The sequence below is a fragment of the Sus scrofa genome, chromosome 1 (assembly GCF_054392235.1).
Source record: "Sus scrofa isolate SSC_HxYL_T2T_F1_AM1 chromosome 1, Sscrofa_HxYL_maternal_Yorkshire_Landrace_v2.0, whole genome shotgun sequence".
Lineage (NCBI taxonomy): Eukaryota > Metazoa > Chordata > Mammalia > Artiodactyla > Suidae > Sus > Sus scrofa.
Genome location: NC_139383.1, coordinates 101136130 through 101149136, shown reverse-complemented (window position 1 = coordinate 101149136; position 13007 = coordinate 101136130). Strand labels below are relative to the sequence as shown.

General features: G+C 35.5%; 1 protein-coding gene across 1 annotated transcript; it reads right to left on the bottom strand.

The window, feature by feature from the left end:
* Positions 1-4255: 4255 nt before the first annotated feature.
* LOC100513518 (olfactory receptor 5F1-like) lies at positions 4256-5200 on the bottom strand. The gene has a single exon (XM_085003014.1). It carries the CDS (start codon positions 5198-5200, stop codon positions 4256-4258), a length of 945 nt encoding a protein of 314 aa, XP_084859140.1.
* Between the last annotated feature and the right edge of the window lie 7807 nt (positions 5201-13007).

Below are 13007 nucleotides of genomic sequence, written 5' to 3'. Positions count from 1 at the left end.
GCAATGAATGGCCATATTTCTTCTTTCTGATGCCAAACATTCTATTTGACATACATTCTATATATCTCAATAAAACTATTTTCTTTAAAATTATTTTTATAAAGCAGAACTTTTCAATAAAGTTGTATGTTTAATTAAAGCTATATGTTTTAATAAGATTATTTATACATTTCTCTTCTACAGATTATATATTCTCACAGCAATTCAACTACTTTATTTTGGATTTGGGTTTTAACTTCTCTGCATAATATTGTTTATCTCTGTCCTTTTGAAACTAATTAAAAACTACTATGCTATAATATGATGTTACTTAAACAGTGTGAAGTAAATTAGGATTCTTGCTTCACTTAATCTCAGTACTAACACTTATTATTATGAAATGTAAAACTTCTCATTTTTAATAGACCAATGAATATTCTGTTGTGTATATTAGTTTACACTTAACAAACTAAATTAAAAATTATTATGTATTAATATCAAACTCTCTTCATAATTTTTTGCCTAAAGGCAAGACTTTGTCTCTTACTAATAGCATCTTTTTTTTTGGCTTGTTTTCTGAATCCACATGATTCTTGAATATTGACTATTTAATTGCCTCCAACGTGTTTATTTACTCTTTTAACTTCTTTAATCTGTGGCATTCACAGGTTTTCTAAGTCTCTGATTTATCTTACCAGTTACTAATTAATATTAAGAAAAACAATGCTAAGGCATACATTTCAAAATTCCTTTATTAATTTTAGTAAATAAACTACTCAAAAAACGTTGAAAAAGACAAAACATGGATTGATAGCCTACATGGAGAAAGTGGTGATAACATTTTCCTTTTTTTGTCTTTTTAGGCCACACCCATGACATATGAAGTTCCCAGGCTAGGGCTGAATTGGAGCTCTATCTGCCACCTATGCCATAGCCACAGCAATGTGGGATCTGAGCCACATCTGCAACCTATGCTACAACTCAAGGCAAGGCTGGATCCTTAGCCTGCTGAGTGAGGCCACGGATCAAACCCACATCCTCATGGATACTAGTCAGGTTCATTAGCGCTGAGCCAATCAGGAACTCCTGAAGGTGGTAAAATTAAACATTCAGGTAACATAAAAGAGTTGGAAATTTAGAGAAAGAGGAAGCAATGGAGATAGACTAGCAAAGAGGCACAAAGTAACTACATCCAAATGGAGGGGGATTGAAAAATGCCAAACTATAAAGAAATAAGAGAAGGATAAAATCAAACACTATAATATCTAGATGTTTCATTGGTTTTGCAACTTAAATTTCTTTGGCATTAAGGAAAATAAACATATTGTGTACCTATTTTGCATAAGTGTTTTGAAAAATAAACAAAATATATGATAATTTAGGAAATACTTTTTATAAGAAATTAGTTTATGTAAGAAGCATACATTCAGTTTACTTACAAATTGCCAATATCTACAACCACCATGAAAAATAGTATGGCGGTAACTCAGAAAATAAATATAGAGCTACCATATGAACAAGCAATCCCACTCTGTACAAAGGAGAGTGGGATTAAAACTACTACTGCACTATGATATGATATTACTTAAACTTGGGCTTATAGCTGGACAAAACTTTCCTCAAAAAAGTCACATGCACCGGTATGTTCATCGCAGTGCTATTCACCATACCCAAGACATGGAAAAAACCTAAATGTCCATTGACAGATGAATGGATAAAGAATATGTGGTATATATATATATATATATATATACACAATGGAATATTACTCAGCCATAAAATGAACAAAATAATGCCATTTACAGCAACATGGATGGAACTAGAGACTCTCATACTAAGTGAAGAACGTCAGAAAAAGAAAGAAAAATACCATACGATATCACTTATATCTGGAATCTAATATATGGAAAAAATGAACATTTCTACAGAATAGAAACTCATGGATTTGGAGATCAGACTTGTGGATGCCAAGGGGGAGGGGGAAGGAGTAGGATGGACTGGGAGTCTCGGCTTAATAGATGAAAACTATTGCCTTTGGAGTGGATAAGCAATGAGATCCTCTGTATAGCACAGGTAACTATATCTAGTCACTTATGATGGAAACTTATGGAGGATAATGAGAGAAAAAGAATGTATATGTGTGTGGGGGGGTCACTTTGCTCTATAGTAGAAATTGATAGAACACTGTAAAACAACTATAATGGAAAAAATAAAAAATCATTTAAAAATTGCCAATATCATTAAGAGTTAATGGCTCCCCAAGTTGGAAATATTTGCAGACCTTGTAAATGAAATTAATTGTATATATGATACTGAAATAGAGAGGAGAGAACCTGATTCAAAATCCAATGTTTCAAACAAAAATCTCAGAATAACTGTACTTCGCTCACACAAAATATTTATCTTCCTACATTTTACTATAAAGTATTTAATGAAAGGAATAGAATATTATTATTTACTAGTGAAATATCTGGGTCTCATATATGATGCCACTCAGGGCAGGAAAAGATGAAAGAGAGCAGCCAACCAGCATCCAGTTGATGCAGAAGAATATAGGTAAGCCACTCAATGAAAGAGGGAACCATCTCTGAGATCAGCCTGGTGAGTCTGCTTCAGGTCCTCCAGGGCCAGGTAACATGGAGGATGGCCCAATAGTACAGAGACGAAGGAAATGTCTACATGAATATTCTTCTGACCAAGTTCAACTATGTGGACCACATAGAGCTTCCCAGATGGTGGAGCTGGATGGCCTTCTGTGACAGGTTATAAGCTCTGTTTTACCACATCCTAGATGACTTGCCCATCATAACTTTTATCACATGCAACTTCAGTAGAATTTCCACCCAAAACCAATAAATGAGGCTGTTATTTTAGCAAGTGCTGAATCCCCCTCAGTTTTCTCCAGAATTCTACTAAACCAACTCCCATTCTACCTTTATATTAAAGCTAAGCTCTAGGAGGAGTTCCTGTTCTGGCACAGTAGAAATGAATCCAGCTAGGAACCCTGACCTCACTCAGTGGGTTAAGGATCCAGTGCTGCCATGAGCTGTGGTGTAGGTCTTAGATGCAGGGCGGATCTGGCATTGTTGTGGCTATAGTATAGGCTGGCAGCTACATCCCCAATTAGACCTCTAGCCTGGGAACCTCCATATGCCTGGAAACCTCCATATATACTGCCAGGGTGGCCCTAGAAATACAAAAGACAAAAATAAAAAAAATAAAGCTAAGCTCTAATATTAACATTAACTTTACCAGAATTTTTTCAGTAAATGATAATTTCCATAGGCAGGAAATCCATGAGCCTATTGTAAAGAATATATATACACATTTTTTTTTTTTTTTTGCCTTGCCTGCAGCATGTGGAAGTTCCCAGCCAGGGATCGAAACTGCACCAAAGCTGTAACTAGAACAACAAAACTACACGAGCGAAAATGCCAGATCATTAACCTGATGAGCCACAAGGGAACTCTCTAAATAATATGTTTTAGATTCACCCATTTAACATTAATCTACCTGCTTTGGAATTATGCACTGTTTAAACTGAGATAGCTGAATGTGTACACATGTGGCTTTGTGTGTATGTACCATCTGGAAGAGAAAAGTAAGAGAATAGGAAAATTTTGAGAAGAAATCAAGAGAAAAGAAGAAAAACTGTTATTATTGGTGCATTCTCAGCAGACAGCAGTTTTCGAAATAGAAATCTTTTACACAAATTCATACTTGTTCTTTAATAAACACATTTGTGTTTGAGGAGATAAAAGAAATACAAGTTGAGGAGTTTACTGTTGCAATTAAAACTATATACCTGAATTTTGATTTAAGCATCTCCCTAAGAAATAATAAATTAAATAATATAAAAATAAATCTAATTTAAAATGTTTTTACCCGTTATATATAACAATCTCTTACAAATCATAAATGGTGAAAAAAATGCATCAGAAAAATGCTGATAATTACAAGTATTCTGAATAGTTTCCGGTGCTATTGTTACTTTTGTCTCTAAATACTTAACCTTTTATTTCCCTAACTATGATTGATTAAAAAATAAACTCTATTTTTGAGAAACTAATGGAAATAGTGAATGATGGGATAAAAGGTCGATGTTCTAACATAAACTTTATAATTTCTACCTTATTACACACTTATTCTTGAGTAATATCAGAGCATGATTACTCAGAAAATATCCTAACATATTCTACCTGTAAACATGACCTACCATTTAAAATTTCACTAAATTCATTAATACACTATTTAGTTAAGAAAATTAAGCCAACGATCATAGGAACGAAGGGACACTTTTCCTAGTAATTCCATTCCATAGAGCCTTCTTTACTTCCTTATTCCTGAGGCTGTAGATCAGAGGGTTCAGCATGGGGATCACCACTGTGTAGAACACGGAAGCCACTTTGTCCTGATTCAGGGAGTAGCTGGAAGTAGGTCTCAGATAGGTATAGATGGCGGTGGAATAAAACAGAATGATAGCTGTCAGGTGGGAGGCACAGGTTGAGAATGCTTTGTGCCTCCCCTCCCCTGAATGCATACGAAAGATGGAGAAGAGAATGTAGGAGTAGGAGGTGAGGATCACCAGCAGAGTCCCGACCATATTCATGCCAGCAAAAGTGGACAATGTGACTTCATACAGGTGTGTGTCCGAACATGAGAGCTTAAAAAGTGGAGGGTTGTCACAGAAGAAGTGATGGATGACATTGGACCTGCAGAATGGCAAACTGCTTATATAACCTGTGTGGACCATGGAGTTCAACAGTCCTGCTGTAAGAGCCCCTGCTGCCATTTTTAGGCAGACGGTCCTGGACATGATCGAGGAGTAAAGCAGAGGGTTGCATATGGCCACATAACGGTCATAGGCCATTAACCCAAAAAGGATGCATTCCGTTGTGGCAAAGGCTATAAAGAAGTACATCTGCAGGAAGCAGCCGGCAAAGGAGATGGTTTTCCTTTCTGATAATAGGTCTACCAGCATCTTTGGAGTGATGGTGGATGAATAACTAACGTCTGCAAAAGATAGGACAGCCAGGAAGAAGTACATGGGTGTGTGAAGTCGGGCCTCCATCCTGATTAAGAGGATCATTCCAACATTCCCCAAGACTGTAAGTGTGTACATCACCAAAAAAAGCATAAAGAGGGTAATCTGTTGCTCCAGTGTGTCTGCTAACCCCAACAGGACGAACTCAGTCAGCAAAGTATGATTTTTTCTGGCCATTTATCACAATTAGAATACACGTAACCTTGAATTAAGTGTAAATATTTCCCTCTGCAAAGCGCACAGGAAACAGTAGAAATGTTGATAAGTTTAGTCATACATGACAAAAAAACTTGGATAATAAGTATAGTAAATAGAGTGACAAGTAAGAAGAAAATTAGTGTATTGGAATATATGAGGGATTTGTATCTGCATTGTAAGACTCCCAAATCTCTGGTCTAAGTTCTCATAGCCCATCTCAGTTTCCAAAAATGCATTACATGTGTTCCAATATTTCTCACTGTCTGAAATAATGAGAAATAGTAGCAATGTTAATGAGGTTAATGGCATATTGAAAAAAAAAAAACACTAGGATACTACGGTGTGGTAAATAGAGTGACTGATATGAGTAAAATTAGTGACAAATGAATAAGCCTTGGGATTTATAAAGTAACTGTCTGTATTGAATCTGGTTTGTAGGACTCTCAAATAATGATGTAAGTCCACATATTTCCCTTCAGTGTCTGCAAATGCAATGTATATGTCCTAAGTCTTTCTCTTCTAGTCCACATCCAAAATGCAAAGTCCAGAACTATTCTCGATGAAGTTTCTCTCTTTCTCTCAACAGGTATGTCTTTTTAACTCAAATGCAGGTTTTCTTTTCCTCCTCAAGGCCACTCCATATGTCCCTCAACTCCAAAATCCATGTATTGCCACCCCAAAATCAACAGCAGAAAAAATAGCCAGCTTCAGATAACAAATACATTGACATCCATCATGTTTTTCAGTATATTTTTGTAGTGTTTCTAGCAGCGACCCCAACAACCTTTTTCAGGACAAAATAAATGTCAAATTAATGTCACAGTAGCAGTAGCAGCCACTGTACCTGTCCAAGTGAATGGCAGCACCAGATACTCAAAACTTCCTCCCAGGGTCTTACTTGTATAGACTTTTATTTTCCTTTTTATGAGAATCACTAATAACTCATTGAGGCATAAAAGTAAAAGAGAAGAAATGTTTCCTCTTTCCAATGAAATGAAATACCGAAAAATTGAAATAGCTCTTCATAAAAATTTGATACATCTTCTGAGTAAATAAACACTGCTGCCCTTTAATCTTGTTTTCCTCAAAGAGGATTGGGAAACCGTGGGGACTAGATTATAGGTTTTAATTGAAGTCAATTCTCTAAAGATGGAAACTCCAGTCTCAAAAGGAAACAAGTTATAATCACAGGCATTAAACTGAATCAAGCATTATGTGGGATTTGTATCCAAATGAAACAAGTTGGGGGGGGGGACATGGATGCACTGAGGGTCTGGGATGGAAATGCTCTAAAATTTAGTTGTGATGATTGTTGTACAACTATAAATGTAATAAAATTCATTGAGTAATAAATAAAGCAGTTCCTGGTCTCTGTGCTACTTTAAAATTGGGGGCCAAAGTTAAAAAAAAAAAAAGATTTCAACTGGCTATTTGCTTGCATCTTTCTTTGTAGTTTTATCTTATTCCAAAAAGTTACAAAGGCCCCCACCAGGTTATTATTCTCCCGTGCATGTGTTTTGTGTGTGTGTGTATGTGTGTATCCCTCCCTTGTCTGGGTAAATTCAATGTCCAATAAAGCTCTGTTCCAGGGTGAAATAAATGAGAAGGGGATGCTAACTACATCTGTTGTTTACAGAAATATGATATCTTGAACAAATAAGACAATCTGTAAGAAAACCTGTTTTTTTATTATTATTTCAGAACTAAGCTGGTTGAATTGTCTGTGATTTTTATCTTACAAGGAGATGAAACTCCAGAATTTCCATGTCAAATACTGAGAGTCCATATGCACAGAGAGTCTGTATTTATATTATGATCTCATAATCCATCATTTCCCATTTAAATTCTCAATCTTCTACACCAGTCTTTGAGATTGACATTTTTATTTTACATATTTTGCAGAAGAGAAAAGGAAATTTTAAAGCTATTAACTGAATTTGCCATAGACAAATTGTTAGGAGTTAGAATAGACTCTGTTGACCTAATATTAAGAGACTGTCCAGCAGTTCTCCAGCAAAAATGAGTTTATTAGGAATCAGCAGAGAATTGCAGTGTAGTGTCTGCAACCATGGCAAGCCACCTGGAACTTCCCACAAGCCAGGGGAAAGAGTGCTCTTTCATAGAAAGGAAGTGAACTTTCAGAGGACTCTAGTAAGCAAAAAGTCCATGACTTTCACTGGCTGCATCCTTTGCAGGAAAGGAGAGGAGTCCTTTTTCTTCCTGTTGGGCTTTGCTATAGTCATAAGCATGAGAGGTCCCCCTTTTCTGTTCTCTCAACTGTATTTAATTGAAGTTTGTGTTTTATTAACATTTTAAAAACTGAATATAATTTTGAGCCTGAAGAATTAATACCCAGATAACTTATTTTCCTGTTGAATGCCATTTTATCTTAGTCAGTTAGATTATTACGTATCACTTAGATTATTACATAGAGACACATATATATTTTTTGTAAATGAATACACATGCTTGTGTTATCTTCTATAAAATTCAATTTTCCAGTCATCAGAATAGATATAATGCCCCTGTACCTAATGATAGATTCTGCAAATTCATGGAAGGCAGTCCTTAAAAGCTTGACTTGTAAAGACCCTGTCTTCATGCCTTTGAAAACTACTCCCTGCTTGATAATTATCAAATATGTAATATTTTTTTCTAAAGTAGGAGAGTTAACTAAACAATTTAAGACAAGTATGAGCTTATGTGATGTTTCAGGTCATCATCAAGAAGTTGTTAGTAAAACAACTAACTAAAACCAAGGCTTTTAACTGTAATTGCAGAATGACTTAATTTCTTGTGCCTCACTGTCCTCATGAATAAAATTGGGCTAATTATATCAAACTTCTGGGTTGTCATAAAAATTAAACAAAACAATGTATGCCAAGTTCTATGCAAAAAGCTTGGTATATAGAAATCCTCAATAATATAAACTCAAATTACTATCTCATCAAGGGAAAAGACTATCAAATTGCCTACACCCAAAATATAATATTGGCACACTCACATCTTAACCTATGATCTGAAATTTATCAGAGATTTCATGCACTTTAACTTTCATCCTCCCTGCATATGCACTATGAGATTTTGTAATTTATTTTTTTGAATTTATTGGAATACAACTTGCAAAGTTGCATTTATTTCAGGCATACAGCAAAGTAAATCTGTTATACACATATGTGTATATATATGTGTGTGTGTGTGTGTGTGTGTGTATCCATTTCTTTTCAGATTCTTTTCCATATAGGTTACCACACAGTACTGAGTAATTTTTTCTGTGCTATATGGTAGGTCCTCTGTCTATTCTCTATATGGTAGTATGTATATATCAATCCCAGGCCTCTAACTTATACATCCCTCACCATTTTTCCACCTTGGTAAACATAATTTTGTTTCAAAATCTTTGAGTTTGTTTCTGTTTTGTAAGTTCTATTGTATCATTTCTATTATATTCCATGTATTAGTGATCTCATATGATATTTGTCTCTGACTTACTTCACTTAATACAATAAATTCTTTCTTATTTTTTTTCCTTTTTAGGGCTGCAGCCACAACATATGGGAGTTCCCAGGTTAGTGGTCAAATCAGAGATGCACCTTCTAGGCTATGCCACAGCCACAGCAATGTGGGATCCAAGCTGCATCTATGACCTACACCATAGCTCATAGCAATGCTGGATCCTTAACCCTCTGAGTGAGGCCAGGGATTGAGCCTGCATCCTCATAGATACTTGTAGGGTTTGTTTCCAGTGAGCCACAACAGGTATTCCTTCATTTAGTATGATAATTTCTAGGTCTATCTATGTTGCTGCAAATGGCATTATTTCCTGCTTCTCATGACTGAGTAATATTCCATTGTATATATGTACCACGTGTTTTTATTTTTAAATTATACATTTTACTGCTTACTGAAAAGTATCTTTCCCTATTACCTTTATAATCAGTGCTCCAAAGAGGATATAAATACAAGTTTTAAGGTTTAACATTAAGCCTAGAATTAATTGGTTTGAATACTTTGGGTGCTTGTATATTTCAAGGGAAAAGATACAAAGGACTTTAAGCACTTTCTTGGAGAAAATCAGCACAAACTTAAAAATATCAAGGAAAATAGGAATTTGAGTGGACAGATAAATCACTCGAGGTTTTAAAAATTAGTCTTCAAGGGGATGAACTATGTAAATATCTCCTTTTATCCCACACCAAATATTCATGAAAATCTACTTTACATACCAATGCAAAAAAATTGGTAACTGGTATTGGATAAAAACTGATATGTGTAAAATATAAAATCTGAGTTACACATTTTCTATATTTTGTAGTTGCTAAAAAAGGACTTAAAGAATGAGCCTGGATGAATCACTTAACCTTAGTATATATGCTGTTCTGACCCACTACTATGTCCAAAAGCAGAATGGTAGGTCAGAATGTGACAGCCCAGGTTTCAAGCTTGTTTCTGCCACTTTTAGACCAATCACTGATTAAATTTTAATGTAGTGTAGTTGACCAGCAATGTTGTGTTAGTTTTAATGTAGTGTAGTTGACCAGCAAAGTGAATCAGTGACACATACACATATATCCATTCTTTTTCAGATTATTTTCCCTAGGTAGATTCTTAGAGAATATTGAGTAGATTTCCCTGTTCTACACAATAGATCCTTATTAGTTATCTATTTTACATGTAGTAATGTGTATGTGTTAATCCTAAACTAATTTATCTCTGCCCCTCACCTTTCTACTTTGGTAGCCTTAAATTTGATTCTGAAATCTTCAAATCTGTTTCTATCTTGTGAATACATTCTTCTGTCATTTTTAACTAGATTTCATATCTACATGATATCATATGTTCTTTCATTTTTTATTAAAGCACAGTTGATTTACAATGTTCTGTCAATTTCTGCTGTACAGCAAAGTAAGCCAGTCATATATACATATATACATATATATATATATACATACATATATATATATATATACACACACATTCTTTTTCTTATTATCTTCCATCATGTTCTATCACAAGTGATTGGATATAGTGCCCTGTAATATCATATGTTTTAATGAGTCATTTTACTCACCTGTAAAATAAGTATCATTGATGCTTTCTTTCTGTGGATTTAAGACGGATTTATATTAGTGTAGTAAAACATAAGTGTGCATTGCAATTAGTATAAGTATAAGGGACTCATCAAGACCAAATCACCAGTATGAGGCTGAGGAGACAAGGATGAGAATATCTCTGGTCTATTTGTCTTTATCGTTTTGTCCCTGACTTATTCAACATTCAATTCTTTCTTCTGACTTATAAGCAGGATCTTACACCATTCTTGTATAAAATATCTCTCCATTTTTTTTTCTGTGATAGTGGCACTTAACACTACAGTGAAAAGACAACTATTGGTTAGACAGCAATCTTCTGCTCCTATGTAGTATAAGCGGATCAGTTAAATAATGGTGGGATATAGGAATTCCCATTGTGAGGCAGCAGGAATGAATCTGACTAGTAACCATGAGGTTGGGGGTTTGATCCCTGGGTTAAGAATCTAGCGTTGCCATGAGCTATGGTGTAGGTCACAGACCTGGCTCAGATCCTGTGTTGCTGTGGCTGTGATGTAGCCTGACGGCTGTAGCTCTGATTCAACCCATAGCCTGGGAACCTCCACATGCTTCAGGAGCAGCCCCTCCCCCCAAAAAGGCCAAAAAATAATAATCTTAATGTATGTACCTCAAATAACAGAACTTGTGATTTTTCACTGGCTCCATGGTAGTAAACATATGTGGTATAATGCAGTATGTATCTGCATGCTATAGAGCTGGAGAAATTCTTATGGATGACTGGCAAATTGCCTAAACTATTTTAGCTCCATTGTTTCTTTTAAATGCTATGAAAATTAAGTTGTTTTAATAAAGTGTGTGGCAAAAATTCCTGACATTTAGAAAGCATTCAATAATTTCTATTCACTCATTTTTAGACCTTGTTAATAAATACAATGATAATATGAATACAGCAATTCATTCAAGACTCCATGAATTGTTATGTTTAATCACTCTAATAATTATGAAAAAAACCTAAAATATTATATTTGAATTCCATAAGAAATGGTCAACCTGGAGTCACTCACAAACTAAATTTAAAACGTCTCTTCGGAGTTAACACTCTGGCACAGTGGGTTAAGAATCTGACTGCAGGGGCTTGGGTCACTGCAGAGGTACATGTTCAAACCCCCACCTGGCACAGTGGGATAAAGGATCCAGCATTGCCACAGTGTCAGCATCAGTGGCCGCTGTGGCCCAGATTATATTTCAGCCTCAGTGATGCTTTCTCTAGATTACAGGTCATCTCCAGTTTGTGCTTCTTTGTCTGCTCTTCATTGCTCTTCTCCCTCTGATTCTGGATCTTTACCACTTACTCTCTGCTTCTGCTCCCTTTCTCTCTTGAATTCAAAACTCATGGAAATTGTGATTCTATTTTTACCTTGAGACTGAAAGTTGATTTGGGGGTTTGAAATGATAGGGTCCATTGATTAGCAGGACACCCCAACTCTGAAAAAGTTTTACTCCAGACCACTCTGTAAACACTGCTTCCTAGCTGAGAGGTGTTTTCTTTGGAATATTATATATATTCTTTACTCTGTCAGTTTCCATCATGGTAGAGGTAGGAAGATAAAGCAGGGGAATGGAGGTGTGTGTGTTCATACATATCATATAACCTTTTTCACTGAAGGAAACATATTGCAGTCTCATGAATTAAGCATGTATACAACGTTGAAATAAAATAGAGAAAGCTTGCAGGATGATCTTACCTAGTTGTTCTCCAGGCCAGGTTTTTCTCTCTTTTTTTTTTTTTTTTGTTAGATTGCTTTGTTTTGTTTTTTTAACTTTATTTTTTTATTACTCAAATGAATTTATCACATCTGTAGTTGTATAATGATCATAACAATCCAATTTCTCAGGATTTCCAGGCCAGTTTTAAACTGAAGCCAATAACTTCATTCCGAAGTCATTTTTTTCATTATACCAACCAAGCGCGCGCGCGCGCGCGCGCGCGCGCACACACACACACACACACACACACACACACACACTCTGCACATTTTGGTTTAAAAAATAGAGGTATGAAACCTGAGAATGACACCTTTATCCCCAAACTAAACTAAAAATCACTTTTTTTTTTTTTACTTTTTGAGATGACTTTCTATTTCTGTATCCACTGACCCTGACTAGATTCTCACTGTTTTTAAACTAAAATAATGATACAAATTCTGAATGCTTTTCTTTCCCTCTATACACTCTGCCCCATCATTTATTCACTGTCATGACCTCAGGATTCCTATGCCAACTGTTAGTACAAGTCACCCTCTTACAAGGCATTATTTAACTTTTCCCTCTAATTTCAGAGGAAAATATTCCTCTTCCTTTCCAACATGGACCTGGATCTTTGTGAAAGGATATATATTTCCCAAGGAAACAGTGATATGCAGAGTTTAAAAGGCTTGTTCAGAGAGAAGTGCCAGTTAAAAGAAGATTTTGGAGTCCACGTAAGTCGTCAAAACTAGAAAACCAAATCTGTGAAGGTTTGGTCTGCCTTTTATGTTGAAGGAAATTTGTACAGGAGTGATCTTGTACCCTGGCAATAACTGAGTTGGCCATTGCTGGAAAATATCTCTTTGGCACCAATATTGACCAGAGCAATGGTTCTTCTACAAAACTACACAGTCTCCTCATGTAGGTGGTAGGTATTGAGAGGACTATTATATTCAGAAACCAATATCTGGAGTTTGGGAGAGGTGAAT